This window comes from Pituophis catenifer, unplaced genomic scaffold (assembly GCF_029215685.1).
Source record: "Pituophis catenifer annectens isolate HBS135680 unplaced genomic scaffold, rPitCat1.0.hap2 SCAF_2, whole genome shotgun sequence".
Classification (NCBI taxonomy): domain Eukaryota; kingdom Metazoa; phylum Chordata; class Lepidosauria; order Squamata; family Colubridae; genus Pituophis; species Pituophis catenifer.
Window position 1 is genome coordinate 73,459,802 of NW_027256882.1, and position 24,720 is coordinate 73,484,521.

General features: G+C 36.8%; 1 protein-coding gene across 3 annotated transcripts in view; it reads left to right on the forward strand.

Moving 5' to 3' along the window:
- Window positions 1–24,720, forward strand: part of TASOR (transcription activation suppressor) — a 47,742-nt gene that overhangs the window by 8,347 nt on the left and 14,675 nt on the right. For all 3 annotated transcript variants that reach the window (XM_070936963.1, XM_070936964.1, XM_070936965.1), the window contains exons 4-16: window positions 543–615; window positions 1,340–1,431; window positions 3,912–4,079; window positions 6,419–6,537; window positions 8,111–8,142; window positions 11,185–11,290; window positions 16,061–16,164; window positions 17,545–17,648; window positions 17,803–17,875; window positions 17,985–18,059; window positions 20,498–21,181; window positions 21,824–22,224; window positions 23,594–23,741. In XM_070936963.1, the coding sequence (XP_070793064.1) occupies window positions 543–615; window positions 1,340–1,431; window positions 3,912–4,079; window positions 6,419–6,537; window positions 8,111–8,142; window positions 11,185–11,290; window positions 16,061–16,164; window positions 17,545–17,648; window positions 17,803–17,875; window positions 17,985–18,059; window positions 20,498–21,181; window positions 21,824–22,224; window positions 23,594–23,741 (2,179 nt within the window). The remainder of the gene's footprint in view (window positions 1–542; window positions 616–1,339; window positions 1,432–3,911; window positions 4,080–6,418; window positions 6,538–8,110; window positions 8,143–11,184; window positions 11,291–16,060; window positions 16,165–17,544; window positions 17,649–17,802; window positions 17,876–17,984; window positions 18,060–20,497; window positions 21,182–21,823; window positions 22,225–23,593; window positions 23,742–24,720) is intronic.

The following is a 24,720-nucleotide window of genomic DNA, read 5'->3' on the forward strand; positions in this document are numbered from 1 at the left end:
TGAACATTCTGTGCCAATCAATGTTAGAAATTTAATACAGTAAAGGTTATTTTATAAGATTATGCCAAAGGCATTTTGATTGAAGGTAACATTGACAAACCATAAATATGATGGAGCGTTGGCATTTAATCAGCCATGCATATGGTTGCCAGCAGTACCATTAGTTGTGCTCACATGTGAATACCTACAGCATTTGCTCCTCAGTTGTGATTTGAATGTCTTTTTTGGTAGGAGTGTATTTTGGGTCTCATAATGTCTGCTTCACCATTTAGTGGACATTAATTTTAAGCAGACAATCTTTCCCCCCAACTCATCCATTAAATCAAGGAATATACTGTGTAAAGGTAACAAAGTCATCTTATTGTAACTGTATGCTTTCTAAAGCCTTCTGTCCTAATACAATTATTTCAAAAAGCAGATATTAGCAAAACAAACACAAAAATCAATTAAAGACTAATATGATAATAACAATTGGTCAGTCAATCATTATAGTATCACAAAATTCTGTATCTTCTGGAACATTAAATAATGTTTAATTTCAGGTCCAAAATATATGTGAAAACGGCTTAGTGGTGGGCCATTCCAAGATAACAGTTCTTGGCAATCCTTCAATGGGTAACTATGCCTTTCTTTGTTATTAAATATGTGGCAACTAGAAATATGAAGACACAAGATGTATTGTGTCTTAATACATTTTAAACCAGGGTACCAACTTTATCCAGCTGACCTATTCTGAATTTTTAAATTAGTTACCAGCCTGAGTTGTTTATTTTCTGCTTTAATCCGAATAATTTATCATTATGTAATCATAAAGAGAATTCTTATAGAAATAAAAAATAACTTTGGTGGCTCATAATTTTCTCATGTATTAATATTAAATGATCTGATTACTATATTTGCAGACTTATTAAGGAAGTGGATGGCATACATGTTCTTTAAATAAGTTTTTTTTCCCTAGATGAAAAATATAACTGCTGCTATTCACTTGGATGGTGTTTCAGTAATTTCATGGAATGTTTTAGGATAAAATCAAGTGTCATAAAGGGGTATGACCTTTTACATAGAAAGATATCTTCATATTCCTCAACACACTTCCAAAATCCACTTTAAAGTGATGAATAACAGCCCCCCCTCCTAGCACACATTCTTAGCTTGTTTGGGATGCAGAAAAACTCCAAATTTACCATTATTCCGTCATTGGAAACACCTTTCGTTATTGGAAACATAACATTGACTTTTATTTATACATGTGGAATGGCCGTTTTGACATTTCTTATATATCACCAAAAAATAATTATGTAAATGTCATTTGTTAACATACTGTTTCCACATCTTACAGGTGTATATCTTTCCAGATATGCTGACTTGTTACAGACTAATCCTCTGGAGACTAGTACAACTGGTGATATTATTATTTTTAAAGTAATAAAGGTATGTTTTGGGATTTCCCTTAAGTTTTAAGTTATTCAAAAATTATATATAATTTTATTTATATTTAATTATATATATAACTTGAATATATATCAATATCAATACATGAACAGTGAGGCATCTGGGTATCATTTAAATACAAGTAGTAATGATAGTATTAATATTTGTTATTTAGATCATACTTATATAATTATAATGTTATTACACGTAATTTGTGATAAAATATAGGCTGTCATTATTTAGTTCAACATTTTAGTCCCCCATTCCAATGACAATAACAATATTAAAACATACATAGTGTCACCATCTTTCAGCATCTAATCTATATATCTTGCTATTGCTTTTAGTATATTATATAAAAATATGCATAATAATCCCCCTATTTCTTACTTCTGCCTCTATTCTAGCTCCTAATAAAGCCAATCTTGTGTTACATAACATTTCCTTTATCCATCATCTCTTGACCGTTTTAATATTTCAATTCTTATTCGTTTTTTAACTTGTCTCCCAAATTCCTCCCTTGGGTCTTCATCTACATCTTTCCTGGTTAACTTAAATATTTCTGCCATCTCTACTATCTTTTGCTGCCAAGCCTCCAGAGGATCTGCCCAAATCTCTTATTTTCTTTTCAAATATATCTTTGTTTATCCAGTATCATTGTTTGGTCTTTTGGCATGTATTTTCCCTGAATAACTTCCTAAATTTTTATTGCCTTCTATTTCTTATCTTCTTGTTTTATTTGTTGATTTGTCCATTCTATCTTTTCCCCTGGTCTCTCTATTATCTCCTCTGTTTCCTGGGCTTTTTGATCATTATTCATTATCGCTTGTGGAGCACTTTCTAGCTTCCTATTTATGTTATTCATTAAATCCATTATCTCCCTCTGATTCCTTGTCATGATATCATAAATGCTTTGAAATATCAATACCATTTCTTTTTGAAAACCATTTTTCCTCCCTGCTGAAACGTCTTTTTTAATAAGTCCCATTATAGCTCAATAGTCTGTCAGTGGTCTATCACTGCACCAGAGTCTCAATTATCTTTGATCTCAGAAAGTTGATCTGAAAACCATTTACTCAGTCCAGAGGTTTCTTCTTAGGGAATACAGCTCTTTAAGTAATCCAGGAAGATTTCCAAATGTCTCCTTATGTCTATAAGTTCAATCATAGCTCCTAATGTTTGAAAGTCACTTTAATTAAATGTCTTCCGAGTTTCATTATTAGAACTCCAGTAGTCTTGGAGCAGATAAGTATAGAGCAGTAGATAGCACAGCAGTCCTCCAGGTGTTACTTATTTCCACTTTCTTCTTATCAGTATTTTTCCAGGGTTATAGGAATATAATGTCTATTCCATTCACCGGTAGGTGGCGCCTTCAGCTTAACTTCAATGTTGCACAAATTCTAACAGGTTCTGTTTGTACAGTATTTATTCAAACAGATAATCAAAATTCTGACAGGTAATTCAAGCATTTTAAAATGTCTTATTGCCAGTAAAAATTAGAGATCCAATCTTTCAATGTTTTTAAAGGTTTTACGCTCTTCTTAAAATCTTTTCTTTCAGGTCTGTAATTTTTCTCTCTGTAATTGTTAGCCACTTAAACTTTTCAAAGAGTCTCTTCCAGAGTTAATTTTCTTGGGGTAGGATTTAGGTAAAAAAAAGATCAGCTCAGCCAGTTCCAGTAACTGTTCATCCACACAGTACATTCAGCACATTCTTTGTTTCTTCAGCTGTTCCAGCTTCACGGCAGCCATAATGGCTGCCACTCCTCTTTGTTGTCAGATGAGAGAGAATTAGCCCTGGGTCAGAGAGCCGCTGCTTTCTGCGGCCTACAGGGCACCCCTCCACTCTTCGTCACCCCTACAGGGTAACTTTAGCCCTTGTTGGGCCCTCCAACAAAGGGATTTGTCGCAATTTCGCAGAGCCTCGCTCTTTGCGTCCGATAGCACCGCGACGTCAACTGGAAGTCGGGATTTCCCTTAAGTTTTTTAAAGGTTCATCTTACGTCTTGAGGAGAAATAGTAAACTAGTATAAAACCTTGTATTTAATGCAATAATAATATCTGAATAAAACACTAACTTTTCTCTGTATAAATGTGATTACAATAGTTTAAAATTTAAACATCTTTTAAAAGCACTGATGATGTTTTCTAGTTCAGAAATGAAACATGCAAGCAACCAATCAAGTTCAGGGAGCACCAAAGATTCCACATTTCAACCCTACATATATTTTCTTCACATTGTTATTAAGGGAGGTTGTATATTCGTATGACTTAATTCCATAGGATTAAAAAGTGCACTGACAATTTAGAAAAATATTAATGCCATTTCAGATAAAATCTAGTTGAATCATCTTTGACTAAGATGAGGGATATATTTATTAAATGAACATTAGTGTTCTATAGTGTTGTGTGTGACTTTACAGGGTGGAAAATGCGGGCTTGCATTGTACCTGGAATAATCACCATTTCCTAATATTTTAGGGGAAAATGAAGACTATCTATGATAAATATGATAACCAGACAGTAAATGCACTGGACTCGGCTGTTAAAAATGCACTGGATCCTACACCAAAACATGAATGCCATGTTTCAAAAACTGCAAACAAAATTACATCCAGCCGTAGTTACAGAGCATATGAACGTACACAGGTAAAAATAATATTGGAAAATATTTATATGGCTGCCCTAACTTCCTAATTTAATGTAGAAAAGTGTCTTCTAATTTGTAAGATTTGGGCAACAGTACCTTGGATTGTGAAGTATTCTATAGATGAGAAATCCTGACTTCATAGAATAACATGATTGAAACTAGGCTTTGGTTGTACTTGTGGATACTGACAAAAATGTACGACAACTGATTAATAACTGTCCTTTCTGTTAGCTGGGAACATTGCAAATCTACAAGTAGGTCTGATAATATAATTTATTTCTCTGCCTTGATAAAAAGTGTTATATGAAAGCCTCCATTAACTGAAGAGCCCATCTAATGATGATTATAGCATGTGGAAGGTTGCAACCTAGAATGCAAGAGAAGTAAAAAGTAAAGTGCACAATTGTTTGAAAGAAAAATACATAAGTTATAAATGCGAAACTAAGAAAATGAAAGGTTGTATTAAATGTGAAAAAAGCTGCTGATGTAGACAGAAGTCGGTGAATAAGTGAAGTGATAGTGGATCGTTACTTAAGATTGAAAAGGTCAAAATATGTATCAGAAAATACTGGTATTGGTATCGTGGTTATAGATTGTGTGTTATGTTTTAGTGAAGTGATATGAAAGAGAAGACTTCGGGAGAAAACTATTGATCATTCAAAACAATTGCTGTTCAAGGAAAAAAATTGAGACTAAAAGTTATTGGGCCATTTGGAGACCTGAGAGTGAATGAGAATGGTGACTATTTGATGAATATTTGACTAGTAAAAGTTTCATTCATTCTGAATACATGACAAGTAAGGCTATTCAAATACACACATGGAAAAGGAGTAACTTGAAAAGAATGATTTGGTTGTTTATTTAAAACGTTGAGAGGATCAGTAAAAGATGTGGAAATTGTGAGAAGTTCAAAAAGTTAAGCAGACTGGTTTTTGGTAGTAGCGAGAATGGGTCTTAAGAAAATGCAGATATGAAAGATTAGGAAATATGAAAGAAATGAATCTGAAAGTAGAGTGATGAAATAGAATAATGAAGAAGTGATGAAAGTAAAGTATTGAAGAAATAGAAGTCCTGTATAAAAAGCTACTAGAAGATAATTTCTCCATAAAAGGAATGGAAAGTGGACACAAGAAAGGAGATGTGGAAGCTATTTGGGACATAGTAAAAAGAATTTTGTTACACAAATATGTAGAGCTACACCATGAAAGAAGATGCTTTATGCAGCAGGGAACTGAAAAATGCTATAAATGAGAAATAATGCAAATATCAGTGAATAATTGCTACTGAAGATAAAAATGAGAAAGACATAGAACAGGGGTGTCAAACTCAAGGCCTGGGGGCCATATCTGGTCCCCTGGGGTACTTAGATCTGGCCTGTGGGGCCACCCTGGAAACAGCGAAGGACTGGCCCATGGTGTTTCTGCCAGTGAAAACGGGCTCCTGAGCCGTTTTTGGCTGCCACGGCCTCCTGCAACCCTCTGCCAGTGTAACAGGGAACAAAGAATAAAACAAAGTTGCATGATATTACCTTGGTTGTATTCATGGATAATTCTTGCAGTGTTACTAGAGATGTAATGGTTCTCGTAATCCTTTGAAAACTTTTTGGTTGTAATGGAATGCATTTAGTAGCCTTGAGGAAAGTTGAGCAGAAATGCTGCCTAGGAAACAATCGGACAAGAGGGTCTGGAGCCTGCAATAGTCACAGAAAGAAACTGAGAAAGAACCTGCTCAAAAGGATCAGGCAGCTAAAAGCAAGTGGAAAGTTTGTACTTTCAAATTTTCAAGATTCTGTCAATATAGTCTTAGAGTAAAGTAGAATGAGTTAATTTAATTCTGTTTCCTGTCTGGTTTCCCTGAGAAGGTTGACATCAATCTTGCAAGTCATAGTAATGGCTGAGCTAGGGCAGCTGAGACTTTGGGCCACACTGTAGTATTCCTTCCCCAACTAGGATGCAGCCTCTGCTCCCAGGGCCTCCCTATCATACTCCCCACCCCCCACCCAAAAAAAACCAACAACAACCACAACCCTATACTGCTTACCTGGGATTTCATCTGCTTAAAGACTTGGGATTCTCACTTAACAGTGGTTACTAAGTCACTAAGTAAAGAGAGTCATGTGACATCTCACTTAATAATCAATTTGCTTATTGACCAAAATTTCAGTCCCAATTGTGATTGTAAGTCAAGTATTACCTGCATTTTCTCTTCTCTCGCACATTATTGCTTCACTGATCATCTAATTGAGTTGAGCCCCAGTAAATTTCAGACAAAGTTATTTGTTATAAATTTTTTCCAGTATTATTTCTATGAATATCACTTGTTATGCATTTGTTTCCAGTATTACTTCTATGAATATCACTTTCATGAGATCAGGCAAAGACCAAGACATGTGTGTCCATATGCTGTTGTATCATTTTTGTACGAGGAAAAAATGCAGAAGTACTTGCCTCAAATAAGGTGAGTGAAGATATATTTTTAAAAGTACAGTGTATAATATTAGTTAACATTTATGACCTTTATTTAATCAAATCATTTATATACTATTCACATCCCTTACACTCTGTAAAAGCAACCAGTAGTATTGGTGAAAACAAGTATGTTATAAATTCTCCTTAAACAGTTGAAGGCTCCCTTCAACTCTAAAAGCAGTTGGCTCTACTATATGGAAAATGATGAATTCAGGTTTTTGCAGCCATTAGTCTGCAAATCACGCCAATAATATCAGCTGCAACATATGCCTGAGAGATATGCCTTCATGCCTAGCACTAAATGAAGATGATAGTAGTGCTTCTATAATTTCTGGGATATACCATTGAAACAGGCTGAAATATTAGTTTTGGCTTTTCATGGGTAAAAACATATAAATGGATGTTTTTTTCTGAAAAAGTGCATATCTTCATGTCTCTTAACTATGTTTAACATTAGCACACTGGTATTTTAGGATGTTTTAATCTTGACCACAGAATACCCTGAAAGGTGCTCTAATAATTCTTAATTGCTCTCTTCTTTTGCCCCACTCCAGTGATTCAAATCAATTGAGGTGCTGCTGTTAGATGTATTTCAGAATTTTTGTTTAGATGGTAAATAATCTTGGAATATTGCCTGATTCATATTTGCAGTGCTAAAATTAAAACTTTTTGACTCCTTGGCATAAAAATTGGGGAAACGAGAAAATTATTGGAAACTTCGCAAACTCCAAAATCTTCAACAAAGTAGTGACAGACTATTTAACTTGGAATAATTTAAGTGATTTACTAAGAGTTAGAAATGGAAGGCCTCCAAAAACCTAATTATAATCTTGAGCATGTCCTGGGAAACAAAGGAACTTAAAAATGAAGTCTAATGATAGTTGAACTACCAAATGAGTTGCCTGTTAATAAAATCCTTAGGTGGCCTCAGTTTGGCCTTAGGTGACCTCAGTTCAGGTAATATAAATTTGCTTTGGTTGGATGTGGTTGAGATTCTTGGTATGTTAACTTTGGAACATCCCTGTGTAAAAGATAATTTATATTATTTCCTCATATTTAATGGTTCATTATTAATTTATTCAGTAAATTTATATAGAACCATCGAGAGAATTTTGTACATGCCATTTTAAAGTATTCCATAGTTTCTCTTTGGGATTTGTTGTTTTGTTGACATTCTAAAAAATGATTAGTTAGATATATGTTAGAAATAATGAGGGAAATGGTTTCAGCTGTTGCCTAGTAGAGAAAAAAGAAATACTTCCCTTTTCTGCAAGTGACTTAAAACCTTTAATTGACTGCAGTGTTCAAAAATACATAACTTTAACATGACCTTTAACCAAAAAACCTCCAATCTTCATATTGTTTTGAAAGGTGTAGAAGTAACTGATGGTCTGTGGGCGGTCAATGAAATATTGAAGTCCTAGCTATGAATATTCTTCCATTCTTTTCTATATGAAAAATGTTTTATAAATTGTATACAGTTATTCTATAAAATCTAGATTATCTTACATATAATAAAAATGAATTGTTTTTTAAATTATAACTATTTACTTTGCTTATAGATCAAAGACTTCTAGTATGGATAAGAGTACTGGTAAGAATTCAATTACTAAATAAAATTGTGGGCTATTACCTGAAATGTTAATTTGGGTACAGGTAGTCCTTGATTAATGACTGCTTTATTCAGCAACTGTTTGAACTTATGATAGTGTTGAAAAAATAGATTTATGTCCAGTCTTCAAATTGATGACTGTTTCAGCATCTCCACAGTTACATGATTGCGATTTAGGCACTTTGCAACTGATGCATGTTTATGATTGACACAACACTCTGGGGTCACATGATCACCATTTGTGGCCTCCACAGCCAGCTTCTGACAAGTGAGAAAGCCGGCAGTAAGTCACAAGTCCTGCTCATGTGACACCACACATGATGACTGTAGCAGAGATTATATATTAAAGTCAGCCACAGTCACATGATGTTTCATTTAACAGTGTCACCTAGCAGTGGTATTGCTAGTCAGGTTATTAAATGAGAGCTACCTCTAGTTGTGATATTCTTTCTGCAAAGTAATGGATGCTCACCTGTTTTAAATATACTAAAACATTTTATGCCTGCCAGAAAATACCTCAATTACTGATTTTTTCTAGTTAGAATTAAACTATTAAAAGTATTTAAAGATAGATATATATTCTAGGCCAGCTGCCCCCAACCTTTTGAGCGCCAGGGATGGTTCCATGGAGGACAGTTTTTCCGCGGACTGGGGGTGGGTGCCTGGACTTGTGTAGCCTGGTTTCTGGATTACAGTTCCTGCAAAATTTTGTGTTAAAAGAGTCTTCTGTAGAAAGATAGGAAACTTGGGAGCTGGAATTAGGCCAGAATGTAAACTTGAAAGAGGGTGTTGCTGTTTCCCATTCTAGTGATTGTTAAAGCTTTTAAGTGGTTCAGATAGGCGAAGGTTGTTGAGAGGGTGGTGGCACGACAACTGCCCGGGCACCTGGATGAAGCTATCTATCTAGACCCGTACCAGTTGGGCTTCAGGCAGGGGTACAGCACTGAAACGGCATTGGTCGCGTTGGTGGATGATCTCTGGAGGGCTCGGGACAGGGGTTGCTCCTCTGTCCTGGTCCTGTTAGATCTCTCAGCGGCTTTTGATACCATCGACCATGGTATCATGCTGCAGCGGTTGAGGGGGTTAGGAATAGGGGGCACCGTTTTGCGGTGGTTCTCCATCCTCTCCGACCGCTCGCAGTTCGTGTTGACGGGGCAGAGGTCGACTTCGAGGCGCCTTGCTTGGGGAGTGCCGCAGGGGTCGGTCCTCTCGCCCCTTCTGTTCAACTTTTATGTGAAGCTGCTGGGTGAGATCATCCGTGGTTTTGGGGTGAGAGTCCATCTGTGCGCTGATGATACTCAGCTGTACATCTCCACCCCAGACCACCCCAACGATGCCCTTGATGTGATGTCCCACTGCCTGGAGGCTGTGCGGGTCTGGATGGGGAGAAATAGGCTCAGACTCAACCCCTCCAAGACTGAGTGGCTGTGGTTCCCGGCGTCGCGATATAGTCAGCTAGCACCATCGCTGACTATTGGGGGTGAGTCTTTACCCCCCACAGAGAGGGCTCACAATCTGGGTGTCCTCCTGGACGCACGGCTGTCTTTAGAAGAACATATGACGGCCGTGGCCAGGGGGGCTTTTTATCAGGTTCGCCTGATCCACCAGTTGCAACCCTTTCTGGATCGTGACGCCTTGCGCACAATCACTCACGCCCTTGTCACCTCCCGACTGGACTACCGCAGTGCTCTCTACATGGGACTCCCCTTGAAAAGCACCCGGAGGCTTCAACTGGTCCAGAATGCGGCCGCGCGGGTGGTTATGGGCGCAACTCGTTGTGCCCACGTGACACCCCTCCTGCGTGAGCTGCACTGGTTCCCAGTGGCCTTCCGGGTGCGATTCAAGGTGTTGGTTACCACCTTTAAAGCACTCCATGGCATTGGACCTGGATACCTTCGAGACCGTCTTCTGCCACCAGTAGCCTCCCACCGGCCAGTCCGCTCCCACAGAGTGGGTCTCCTCAGGGTGCCATCAGCCAAATTATGTCGGCTGGCGACACCCAGGGGGAGGGCCTTCTCTGTGGGAGCCCCTGCCCTTTGGAACGAGCTGCCCCCAGAAATTCGTAAAATCTCTGATCTCCGTGTATTTCGCTGTGCCCTCAAAACCTTGTTGTTCCGCCAGCCTGGGCTATCAAGGTAAAGATTTTAATTGGGTTTTAAAAATGGGATTTTAAATTTGGGGTTTTAAATTGAGCTTATCATTTAATAATTTTAATTTATTTTAAATTCTGTTTGTCTTGTGCTTTTAATCAGGCTGTACACTGCCCTGAGTCCTTCGGGAGAAGGGCGGTATAGAAATAAAATAAATAAATAAATAAATAATAAATTAATAAATAGGCTATTTTGACAGTGACAGTGATAGGTAGCATATGGAAAATACTTTGCAGCATAAGTAAACATTAGTAATGGAAGTTGTTAAATAGAAGATCCTGCACTAGTTTCTTCCCTAGAGAGAGATCCATATGAGATCTGAATATGACTATCTTCATTCTACTGATATAGAAAGGAACTATTTAAGGATATTCCATTTACTTAGTGGACAAATAATGTTCATGCCCATCATCATGCTGTCTCATTTTAGATAAAAACCTGGAAGTGGGAGGAAATGTCCTGTCTACTTCTCACCTGTGCTACAGGCTGCTGTTGGCAATAAGATAAATATTTCATAAGAAGATGTATTGTTTTTCTACTTACTAAACACACACAGTAATTATCATTACTAGTTTTATTTATTTTTATTTAGTAGTAAAAGCAGAAATAAGCTCATTGAACAGGTTTCTTTCCTGTTTGTAAACTTAAACTAAGGTTAGATTGGATAAAGTAGGAAGATTAGTCTCTTCCTTGCTAGCTTATCTGTATAGAATTCCTGGTCATTGTTATTATCAAGCGAATTAAATTCAAGACTATTCTTCTGTTAGCAAAGGTGTTTTGACACTGCATATAATTGCCTTGATAATTATTAAAATCCTCATTTTTAGAAACATTGCATTAATATTTTGAATATTTTTGTCCTTTTATATTGTAGATAAAGCAAGTTATACTTTATGGAAAGGGCAACTTTTAAACAAAGGAAAGCTTGTTTGTCATGCTGCTTTGATATCTGAAAAACGCCCTACGCTTCCCTGCAAACTGTAAGTATTCGTAACCAGACCTGAAGTCACTTTGAATTGGACTAGATTATCTAAAATTTTGAAAGATTGGAACATTGTAGTTCTGTGCACAGCACTAGTAATTTTATTTTTAGCTATTAAAATGCATTGCTAGCTTCCTTAGTTCTTGATGCTCCCCAGGTTGTACAAGATACAAGAACAGTTTATAAAGACGGAGTTCATTGAGGAAATTAATACAATAAGCATATATACACTGGTAAATTTCACATCTTACCCAAATATAGCTTCCTGTAGAGGATATACAATACAGGATCAACAAAAATAGGATAAATTAATATTCTGTGATGTACGATCAACAATCAGTGATGTATTTGCAAGTCCAATCAGTAAGCTTGAAGGTATGCATATACAATGACACTAATCTTTTTTATATATATTTTTTATTTTATTTTACATATACATATCAATGCGTGAACTGTGGCATCTGAGTGTCATACATTCTAATACAAATAAAACTAGTACAATTAATCCTAGTTATTACATTCAACCAACATATATATTTCTAATAATACATATTTATATTAAGTTGTAGTTTATCATTATTTAATTATTCCATATTTTTATATATTGATCTAATGCCACTCACCATATTATTTGATCATACATAATTATTATTATTATTATTATTATTATTATTTATTCAATTTATATACCGCCCTTCTCCTAGTGGACTCAGGGCGGTGCACAGCCAAAACTAAAATACATAACAATACAAAATTTAAAATTAATTAAAATAATACCGCCATTCAATTTCTAAGCTTCCCTCTTGTTACTGCTTTTGTTTTATTATGTAAAAATGTATACGGCCGCGTGGGTTATTACGGGAGCTTCCCGTTACTCCCGTGTAAGACCTCTCCTGTGCGAGCTGCACTGGCTGCCGGTGGCCCTTTGGATCCGCTTCAAGTGCTGGTACTTACCTATAAAGCCCTTCATGGCATGGGCCCGGGGTACTTGCAAGACCACCTCCTACCGGCCTCCCACCGCCTAGTGCGCTCACATAGGACTGCCCTCCTCCGGGTGCCGTCGGCCAGACAATGTTGGCTGGCGGCCCCCATGATGAGGGCGTTCTCTGTGGTCGCACCAACCCTCTGGAATGGGTTACCCACCGGGCTCTGGACGGCCCCCGACCTCCGCACTTTCCGCGCTGACCTGAAGACATGGCTTTATCAGCAAATTCCCTGATCTGCCGCGAGGTTTTAATTGTTTGGGGATTTTAAATTGGCTTGTTTTAGCACTATTTTATTATGATGTTTCTATTTTGTGAGCCGCCCCAAGTCCTACGGGAGAAGGGCGGCATATAAATTTGATTAAATAAATAAATATACACTGATATTCCCCCTTTCTCTTATTTCTATCTCTATTTTAACTTCTAATCATGTCACCCTTTTATTAAAATACATTTTCTTTCTATCCAACAACTCTTGCCCACTTTGGAGCTTTGAATCCTGTTCGTTTTTAACTTACCTCCCATATTTCACTCTACATCTATTTGTATTAAGATACAATCATTCATTATTTCATTATTCAATGTTTCAATACACAATTCTAATCCCAATCCAAATATTACTTAGACATACAAAATTATTCTAATCACATTCTTTGCAATCATCAAATCTACATAATTCTGATAGTAATACATATTTTTATATTAAAATATATTCTTTCATTATTTAATTGCTCAGTGTTTCAATATATTATTGCAATGCCAGTCGCAATATTATTAAAACATACTTAATAATAGCATCATTCAATTTCTAGTTTTCCCATTTTATTGTTACTTTCTTCTCTTATTTCTACCTAATCTAATCATGCCACCATTCCAAAAGAAAAAGAAAATCAAATCAAAACATCAAAGAAAAAAGAGAAACCCTTTCCTTTCTAACCATCATTTCTTGCCCGCTTCAGTACTTTAGTTGCTATGCTTTTTTTGACTTGCCTCCCATATTCCTCTCTTGGATCTTTATCTCTGTCTGCATCTACTTCTTGACTATACAATCTAAGTATTTCTCCCATCTCTACCCTCTTCCACTGCCTAGCTTCCAAAGTATCTGCCCAAATCCCTATCTCCCACTCAAAAGAATCTTCCTGTATCTCCAATTCTCTTTTCAATTCCCTTAAAATATTTTTCCCCTGGTTTAATTCATCAATCACTGTTCTTTTTATTATTTTCTCCTTGTCTTCTTCTTTGGTTCGCTGGTTCTTCGGTTCTATCTTTTCCTCCATTCCTTCTGTTGGCTCCTCCCTTTTCTGAGCATCTAGATCAGATGCTTTACTCATCATCCCATGTATAGTATTTTCCATAATCTCCTTAAATCCTTTCTCCATTAGATCCTTTGTGCTTTGGAAAATCAACACCATGTCCTTCAAAGTTCCACTCCTTATTTCTTCCTTATGAAGCATTTTATTATTTTTTTTTTAAATCCCACTTTTATTCAGTAGTCTAAGAACCATTTATTCAGACCTAAAATTACCCTTCAAGAAGTACACTGATCAAAGTTCTTTGTATTCCATAGGAAATCAATCAGTTCCGTTTAAATAGTCCCAGGAGTTATCAAAAGCCTCTTTACATCCCCTTTACAGGTTCAGTCTTCTAGCATAACATTCAGGGGTCAGTTTAATTAAATAACTTTCTTATTCTCATATTTGAGTCTCAAGTAGTCGTGGGGCAGTTAAATATAATCCAGTAGATCTTTTCACAATCCTTCATATAAGTATTCCTGGACTTGTATATTTTCCTTTCGTTAGCAGGTGGCGATCTCAACTTAAATTTCAATGTTGCCACTAGTCAGTCTGATTTTAGTTATTTTGATCACAATTTTAATTGTAATTCAATTATAGAAGCAGGATAAGTGTTTTAAGTAAAAATTTCCAGTGTTTTAAAATGCCTTCCCATTATCATGTCTTCCTAGTTTAGGAGTCCAATTTTCTGTATTTTTAGAAATTTATTGTTTTCACCCTTTAGATCTTTTCCTTCCGGTTTGGTATTTTTCTCAGAATGCTTAATCGCCACTTTAACAAGCAATTCTGAGCAGATAGTTCTAAATTGTTCTTTGGGGTTAAGTTTTAAGTAAAAAGGAATCCTCTCCCTCAGGAATCCTCTCCCCCAGTTCCAGTCACTGTTCACCTACTTCGCTCCTGCACCAGTCTTAGCTGTTCCTCAGTTGTCCCAGCTTTGTGGCAGCCATCTTTCGGCTGCCTCTTCTTGCCATGGCTGAGAGGGAAAAAGAACCCTGGGTCAGACAGGAGAGCTGCGATTCTCCACGACCTCACAGGGCACCCCTCTTTGGTTCGCCGCTCCTACAGGATGCCTTTGGCTCCTTTCGGAGCCCACCAGCGGGGAGAACTCGGCATGGGAGTGCAGAGACCCGCTTCTCATGTCCGATCTCGCTGCGACGTCAACCGGAAGCCTCCATGACTTAATCTGATGAGTTTAAGGACAAGTCCCAATCTTCCTCTGACTGTTCTGTGTTGGCTCACCAGGCTAATACCCCATAGTCTAGAGCCATATGTTTATTTTATTTTTTATCCCACCTCTCCTGCAGAAAAACAAGGTGGCATTCAGCTTTTCACCCAATTACCCCTGTGAGATGTTTATTAGATTAAGAGAAATTGACTAGCATGAAGGTCACCCAATGAGCTTACATGGCTAAGGGTGGATTTGAAGCTGAGTGTCTCCAATCCAAGTCCAGCATTGTAAACCTTTATACTTTAGTGCCATGATGGCAAACCTATGGCACGTGTGCCGGAAGTGGCAGAGCCATATCTCCGGGCACGTGAGCTGTTGCCCGTTGCTGCTCAGGGTTTCAGCATGCCGGCCAGTTAGTCTTCATGTGCGCGGGAGTGCCGGAAACCGGAAGAGCAGCCACATGTGCATGCTGGGAAGATGATCTTCTGGTTTCCGGTGCACGCATGCGCACCGGCCATCTGGTCTTCTGGTTTCTGATGCGCATGCGTGTGCAAAGATCAGTGCACTGAAAATTGGAAGATCATCTTCCTGGCGTGCATATGTGCACCAGGCAGCTGCTCTTCCGGTTTCCGGCACACGCATGCACACTCCTGTTTTGGCACTCAGTACTGAAAAGTTTCGCCAACACTGCCTTAGTGGCTACATATGCAGGCTTCTACTGTTCTGGTCTTTGGAATTTGAATTAATTATGAATCAGTTTCTATGACATTGGCCTAATTTTCCTTAGTTAGTTATATATCCAATTATACATACCAGCCAGCATGTTTTTCCTGAGATCTTAGGCTCCTTCTATGATTCCCAGGCATCCATTGTCAGTTGTTTTGCCTTTTCAGAAGAAGAATTCAGATTTATCCTCATCAGGTGGTTTCTGTAGTTTCATCCCCAATCCATTGGTAGTTGTTAATCTTGCATTCAGAGCCCACAGTTAAGTTGCCTCAGACTGTCTTTCTGTCCACTGAGTCTTGCTACCCTCACATTTTTTACATAAACTTGGTTGCAACTTTTTTCCTAATTTGATTCTTAGTCAACAATTAAGCTGTTTGCACAGTTCCAGGTTTTTGATAGGATATGAAAGGTAAAAAAAAAACAGTTTAGATCAGGGCTGTCAAACTCCTGACCTGTGGACCGGATGCGTCATGTGCTGGCCACGTCCACGCCTGGTTTAGCAAAAGGGGAAAAAGTCCCGATGACACCGCCATGACGACGTGAGTTTGACACCCCTTTAGTGAAAGAGTAATATTTTTTTTTCCTTCTATGACCACTAGTCCTGAAAAGCTTGATGTTGAAATGGTAATGAGCTTTGAAAAATTGGCACAGAAATTATCATCACGTGCGTTGGCTAAAGAAACTTATTCGGGAGAAAGGGAAGGTAAGAGCTTTTTCTAAATTAAGGAAAGCAAGATTTACCAATATAGTTATTCTTTTTAAAAGATTACTTGTCAAATTGAGAGTTTTGAATGATTGAGTGGTACACTTGTGTTAGAACACAAATGGAAAAAACTCCAATTAGGAGGGAGGTGTATATAACTGGACATAAACTGTAGTTGGTGGCAAATAATTGGGACTGCTTAATGACATTCATTCATTTAAAAAGAAATCATTGTAATTTGTATATATATTGCAAGCAATCCTAACTCTTGTTGCTGCCAAGATTCACAGAACACTTAACTGAAAAAGATGTTTCCTCCAAATTAGCGAACAGGTTTTTCTTTATTTGATGGGATGTGGATTGGGGAGATATACTTTCAAATTCTTAGGGGAGTTCATTTGAAGATCAAGGGAATAGGAAAATTCACACTTCTCTCTCCTCACCAATTCTATTATATTTCATTATGCTATCATTTAAAATAAGACCAGATTTCAGTTAAGTCTAGAGTGAATTTTAATTTTAATTTGGAGATCAGTCAATCAGGTGTACTTATTTCCAGCAACAGAGAAAGCTGCATTGAGGAACAATCCAGTTAATTAACAATCTTAAACCTTCTTTGTCTCTCATTGGTAGCAATCAGATTAGAATGTCTTCCTTACAGTGTTGTGGGCTGCCTAGAATGATCAATGGTTGCCTAGAATGATCAACATTGCTTCACTTCTAAACTCCAACCACTAGGTCAATCCGTCCAGTGTAAATCAGTAATAACAGGAATGTGACTAACATTGCTTCTGTACTGTCTAGAACAGAAAAAAAAAACCACCAGTAGACAACATTCCAACTGCATGGCTCAGTGTAGCACGAACAGTTAAAAGAATTTCGTTTGAAACCGTCAAAAATTTCCAGTTTTGTTTCAGGTTTAAAATGTTCTAGATGGCTGTTTGGAACTCAAACCATTTTGAACACCTTAGTAATGACTATAGTCCACAACATTATGTTGGTTAACTTTGAGTTACATTTGATAACATTTTTTAAAAAAATTCATGGAAGGGAACATCCCCAATCACTTGTTCTCTTGTGGGGTTAGAGAAACGAGACATAAGCCATTGTGAGCCACTATAAAGCAGAACTTGCATTGGACAGTTCTTTCTAAAAATGAGTAGTTTCCCATTGCTGAAGAGTACCTTCCTTCCAGTCCTATCCTATTCAAGCAGATATATTTGTTTGTTTGTTTGTTTGTTAAATTTATTCCTGTAGAATTGCTTATTGAGGGATGAAAGGGGAGCAAAATTCTCTTATGTGATGTTTTTTGGACTCATTGTATTAACTTTTTCTCTAATGAGATGGCTTATTGACAGCTATTTTTTTCTGTATTCTCAGTGTTTAAGAATGGAATGTATTGTAGTCTGTTCGAAGTTGTGGAAAAGACTAGATCAGGAAGCAATTTGGAAGGTTTACTTCAGAAGCTAGAGACAGACAACCTGGTGAGGATAGATTTTTTTTTTCTATAATTTTACTATATGCATATTTGTAGTACTGGAAATTTCAAAACAACACGACCTGTTTTTGAAATTACAGCATGAACAAAACTTGTGCTATACTTTAATTCCATTCCTAATTTAAATATCTTTTTTGTAGGTTATTTTAAAACCACTTGTAGATGGAGGACACCTCTTGCTTCTTTCTCCTTATCAAATGGCTTCCCCATATGGTATGCAAATACTATGTGTTTCTTGAGCAATTGCTTTGAGTGAGTATTTTTGCTACCTTTTAACTTTTATTTTCTTTTTTATTCTCCTCCCCTTTTATTTTTAAATCAGATAATCGAACAGGAAGGCCTCGGGTTTTGCAAGCATTGTTTCTATTTCGGAAGCCTAGAAATTTAGTGACTTCAGGTAATGTTTTTCAGTATTTAATGTGGAGGTATGTCCATTGTTAATTATTGTTGTATTTCTGACACAATAACAGTAATGCAAAGTTGTAGATGCAGCCTTGGATTATAATGAAGCTGGACTTGATTAAAGTAGGCTGGCATTCTAGTGGCTAGCCCAGCATTGGGCAGGAAGGAGGAAATTTGTTAATTTATTATCAAAAGATTATAGCTGCAACTGACTTCTCTTAGAACTAGTGTGCATTCATAACGTTTGGTATTTGAACACATGTGATAAAGTTGACAATGGTAAAGCTTGGTGCTGATAGATTACAGTAAGGAAAAAATAATAGTCAACATATTTTCTTATCTTTTCCTTTCTCTAAAGCCTGAGAAAAAAGTGATGAAATCTTGAAAGAAACAAACCTAACCTAGTTAATTCCTGTGAATATCTCTGCTTTAAATGCTCAATTTGCTGTATTTAAATGTGTCTAGCTAGTTTGCTTACTATAAGCCAATCCCATCATTCCAAAAGCAGCTTTCCTCTTTACGGGATTATGGATATAATTTCCTGACTCTGTAATTAAAGTGTTAGTGTGGTATCCTTTGTATAAATCTGCAGTAAAGTCTTCCTCTTATGAGAAAAGGGGATTACTTCTTAAGATGGCTAGAATGCAGTGAATTTTGTGTGGAACATGTGAAGAATTAAACACTGATTAAAGAAAGAAAGAGAGCCTCACCCTTTCTCCTACCTCAGTTAGCAAGGAAGAACATGCTATCTACAATCTTAGTTGTCAACGTAAAGCAAAAGGGAGACACAATCCAAGTGGGTTCAGAAGAGTGAAGAGAGGGTTTAAAAAAAAATGCCTGAAGTCATTGCTAACTCCTAGTGACTGCCTGGACTAGTTTCTGCAATTTTCTTGGCAAGATTTTGGAAATGGTTTCCTATTGTCTGCTTCCTGGGATGAAATAATATGACTGACTTGAGGTCATCCAGTTGCCCTTACGCCTACTTACGGCGGAATTTTGGTTTCTAGCCCTGCTACCTTACCTTCATCAATGGCTCTCTGAGTCAAATTTATTATATTAAAGGTGCCTACTGGAATTAAAGTGATAGACTAAATAAAGGGTAAGCACTGTGAATGATAAATTATCATTATAAATAAATAATATCACCTTCTCCACCCTGCTTTATCATAAGTTTATAAAAAGAAAAAAAAATTGACATTTCAGAATTAACTCCTCTAAACTTCATGTCTAGAACAATCTCTCATAATTGTTATCTTGCAGTATATTAAAAAGTCTGTATCTAAGCTTCTGCTTTAATTAATGTAATCACAAATTAAAATGCATATATTAATGAGTATAAAAGTAATTGCACAAGAGCAAATGATTCAGGAAATTGTTATACATTTCTTCTATATAATATTGCTAGCCACTCGGAAGGCTGAATTTACAGTACATAGTTATCTTTTTAATAATATCTATGTAGGGATAAACACCAATACATTTCCAGTACATCTTCCTTCTTGTCAGGTTCATCCATCTGCAAATAGTTTTTAGTTTTTGAAGTTTGACTTTGTTCATATTTAATATGTTCTGGGTTGACCTACACTGTATTGTAGCACACTACTTGGCAAATTATATATTAAATCAGAAATAGCAATTATTTTAGCTGGTAGCTGCTAGGCAATTATTTCTGTATTGATCTTGTTAGTACATCTAAGAATGCTTATTAACTAAAGTTTCAGAATATAATCTATATAATTACAGCTATTATATTATACAAATGATATATTGATTATTTCACTGGCGACTGTGTGTGGGTGCATGTATAAAATAAGCATGTATTAATTAGTATGACAAAACAGGTTGTTGATGGATAGGTAAATTGAAAATACTTATAAATGAAATTGTGTGGTGTTAAATGGTACAGTATTTATTACTTAAAAGGCTTTATGTCCCTTTCAAAATTATTTCCAGAATCATTGAAGACATTGCATTTAATAAAAACTAGCAACAAAATCAGATATTTAGTCTTCCAGTAAAGCAGTAACAAACATTGGTATAAAGGAATAGCAGTCCAATGAACAATCTGTATTGTAGGCAATTTTTTCACACCAAGTATACACCTATTATACAAAGATTTGTCAAATTCTTGTTTAAAGTACTAAGTATACTGTTGAAAAAGCCCCTTTTTCCATGCGTACCATCTTCATTATCCTTCCTGATGAACATGTGAGAAATATCTCAGTGTTTTATCTTAAAGAACAAGCAGAATAGGAATTCCAAGATAGATCTTGAGCATGTTACGTTTCTTCTTAGTTGTTATTAAGGTAAAATGATGTGTTGCATGAAAAATGCATGTGTTGATTTCACTAAGCAAAGGCAGATTGTGTAAGTTTATTCAAGGAATGGTGTTTACTGATCCCCCTCCTTTTTTTTATCTCATTCTGAACATAGTGCACAAAAATGATCAGAAAAATGAGAATACGATGGTATTGGATGAAACCCATGAATTTATACCAGAACTTCCAAGATTTATCCAGTCATTGCATTATGCATATGTACATTCTCGCAAAGATTCTAAGTCTAGCTTGAATATTTTGATGGAAAAATATATAAATGACTATTTTAAACGATACAGTAAATATAAAGAATTTGTTTTACATCAATATAAAGGAAACTTGGATGAGAGAACATTTCTGTATCCTGGTCCTAAAAATAAATCCCATCTTGAGAGCTGTTTGCATTCCTATATTTTTGGTTCAGAAACATACCAGGTTCCTATTTCTAAAGTGAAGAAAATAATGGACAGTAATAGAAAACCTCAGCAGTTCAGTCCTGTTTCAGATTATGAACCGCTGGAAGATGAATCTGATTTTACAAGAGGAAAAGCTGGAAAAAGAAATGGATCAAAATATGAAAATATAGCTGCGAACAGAAAGTCTGCTCGCTCTGGAGATCGTGATAGAGGAAATATTGAAGATCTGATTAATTTAATTCATTATACAAAGAAAAATGTAGATAGAGAATCTGACTCAGAAGACAATAGAAATGAAAGCAGGCGGAAACGAAAATGTGAAAGTAAAGGAGAGAGTCCACAAAAGCAGTTAAAAATGAGCAATACTTTAGAAAACAATGAAGGTAAGTAACTGTATTAACTATAGAGTTTAAGTAAATAAATATAAATGTAGCTCATTGTTATAGCATGTTTCTTATACTTTGAATCTTAACGCAAATTAAAAATTGCTCATATTGAATGATTGGATTTTATATTCATACATATTTATTGCTTATATTAGTTACAAATTCAGCATTTTTGTTATGTGGCTTGGCATTGAGCATATTCTCTCAGTTTTTGTGGGTATGGAACCTTGCAGTGCAGAAGATTTAAGTCCCTGACATTTAAGTAAGTAAAAATCTACATTGAGTCAAACCCAATTCCTGGTTATTGGCTGAAAATATCCATATACTGGCAATAATAAACGATTAGTTTGCAACTGTTGCCTTTTGGAGATTTTGTTTTGATTTCCAAGTCTAGTCAGCAAATGTGAGATTTCCTGGTGGTCACCCAGGAAGCAAGGTGTTGGGCTTGAGGATCAGTATAAATGTAATTGCTGATATTTTATACAAAGAGCACATCCGTTTTTGCCATTGAACACTTTTTTTCACTAGGCTTAGAAATGTGTTTTCTTGTGTGTATCATATCCATCAATTGATGAATGGATAGTCGAAAAGTTTTAGCATAATATTTGTTTTTTCTGTATATTTCTACTCCTACCCCAGCTGGATTTCTAGATGACAGAGCACCAGAATCACTTCTTTCGATGATAGCTGATCTTGGTGGGCGTGATACTGATTTGAGACAACAGAACATTGGTGATCCTCCAATTCCTGACCTATGTGGTGTTTTGAAATTACTTTCGGAAGTGCTTACTAATACGGATTTTCAAACAGCAAGATTGATTAAACAGGCGTCAGAAAATTATTCAAAGCAACCAGTTGAATACAATCCCATTCCACCAAAGATCAAGGAAGAACCCGAGCTTCCTAACACTACACATGAAAATACTCAATTCAAGGATCTCCAAAGCCCAGTGATGCTAGAAAGAAGTGCAACAAGTTTGCCTAGTTCTCTTGATGCCTCCACTATTGAAATGGATCCAGATCATATACTACCATTAAAAGTAAGAATGTGTCCGTTTTGCAAATCTGTTGCAATTTAACTTCAAGAGCAATTAAAAAGTCTCACAGTTCAAAGTCAGGGCAGATCAGATTAGTGAAGCTAAAGATAATTGGGTATCATGAAACTTTGCTATATTGAACAATTGTGTTATACTTGTTAATGTCATTTTCAGTGGGAAAATCTAACTTGAATCAAGAAAATATTTGTCAGTAGATTTAAAATAGTATCTATAGAGAAGGTAACAAAATAGGCACAAGCAAACATTTGACTAGGGCTTCTTATCTGGCTTGCTATGCTTGTCATGTATTGGCAATTTGAGAGTTGAAGATGACTTTTTTTAAAAAAAAAACTCTTGTACTGTTTGTGACTGCGGTTTGTGTTGGTTGTTCAGTTGGTAATGGGGAGGGCATAATCATTCCTTCATTGGAAGAGATCAAGAGATAAAATTGATCTTGGGAGCCTGGGAAGGGTTACTTCCTCTAGAATTGCTTCTTTCCAGCTGAAACAAAACAACACCTCCAGGTGAAATATATCTTATATCGGGTGAAATGCTCCCGGTTCGGACCGATCACCCGATCCGGTAGTGATGGAGGCGGGTGGTTTGGAGAACCAGTAGCAAAAATCCCTGTCCCCCCCCCCAATGCCCAGCTGAGCCACGCAATCATCAGAGGCTTTTTTTTTTTAATTTTTAAAAGCCATTTTTTCTACAACCTCTGGCCGAAAAAATACTTTTAAAAATAATTTAAAAAAAGCCTGTGATGATCGTGCGGCTCAGCTGAGATCATCAGAGGCTTTTAAAAGCATTTTTTCTACAACCTCTTCGGCTGAAGAGGTTGTAGAAAAAATGCTTTTAAAAGTAAAAAAAAAAAAAAAAAGTTGGCCACGCCCACTCAGTCATATTACCCTCACCACCACCACCAAGCCACGCCCACAGAACCGGTAGTAACAAATTTTACATTTCACCACTGTCTTATATAGTAAATAACTTTTTAAAAGTATTGTTGGCGCTATCACCAGTCTGAAACCTTGACAATTGCTTTTCTTTTCTGTCTGAAAGTGACTTGTGTGTGAGTAAATCAGTTAATTCAAATTGTACTTGAATATCCTGAAAATAAGAGCCACAGTAAATATAGATAGGGATATCACAGTAGTGCTTAATTGATTATTTAAATTAATATAGTACAAAAATGTTTTAATTTTTGAAGATTGTATATTGAAATGATTAAAATTAACAGTGCTAAAATTTTGTGTGTGTATAAATACATATTCTCATGGATGCACATGGACACAAACACATGCACTTAACATATGCTATATTAATATACATAGCACCACATAATTAACAATTGAAATACTATGTATTTATTTAGGAAACAAGCACAGGAAGCATAAGCAGCTTTGATGGTTGTGTTAGTCCCTGTCCTAGCACACCCCTTGAACAGAATTATCATAGACAGCGTTCCAACTCAAACAATTCTGAGGCAACTGAAATACATTGGAAACTGATTCCCATTACAGGTGAGTAATAAGATAAGTATAAAGTTCAAATCTTTATATCTTTTAGATATCCAGTTATAAATATCACAGAGGATATGGAATGTTTTTAATAACATATTTTTACTTCCAGGCTATTCAGCTAGTTCATGACAGTTGACAACAGGCTGATCTCCACTTCTGTTAGTGGAGACTTTATATTTTGAGTCCTTTGTTTATATTGTTGGTTCTTGGAAACATGTTTTTAAATATACTATTTTGAATTTAGCTAAGGTGCTCTGCAGCAATCAGTTGAGATGGAACAATGGAATTCTATGACTGAGGAAGAAACTCAGGTTATGAATCTGTCCTTTCATTGTATTAAAGCAGGAATCTCTAGCAGCCTCCAGGAACACGGTTCCACAAGTGCCCAGCTGTGAGACCCTTTTTCTTAGGTTGGGCTCAAGGGATCAGGTGGGATTGCTGCTGCTGTACCAGCCTCCCTACTGTGTGGCAGCTTCCCTACCCGGGCTCCTGGACTTCGCCGTGGGGCTGGCGGTGGAATTCCCCAGGCTTATAGTTCTGGGGGACTTCAACCTGCTATCCCTGGGGGCTAGGTCAGAAGTAGCTTGAGATTTCATGGAAACCATGACTTCCATGGGCCAGTCCCAGGTCATCCAGGGCCCGACTAGGAATAGTGATTACACACCGATTTGGTGTTTTTGTCGGAGCAGTGCCTATGTGACCTGGAATTGGTGGACTTGTCCTTTGTTCCCCTGTCAGGACCCATTAGATTGGTCCACCCCCATCGACTAATGGACTTTTATGGGTTCCAGAAGGAGCTGGGGGTTATAACTGCAGATCTGTGTCACTGTTTGGAATAGGAAGGTGACTGGATAGGATTGCATCCATGCAACCTCTCCTCACCCGTAGACCTCTCTGTCCTCCATGGTATACAGAGGAACTGAGAGGGATGAAATGGATGAGAGACGTCTAGAGTGCCACTGGTGGAAGACAAGGGATG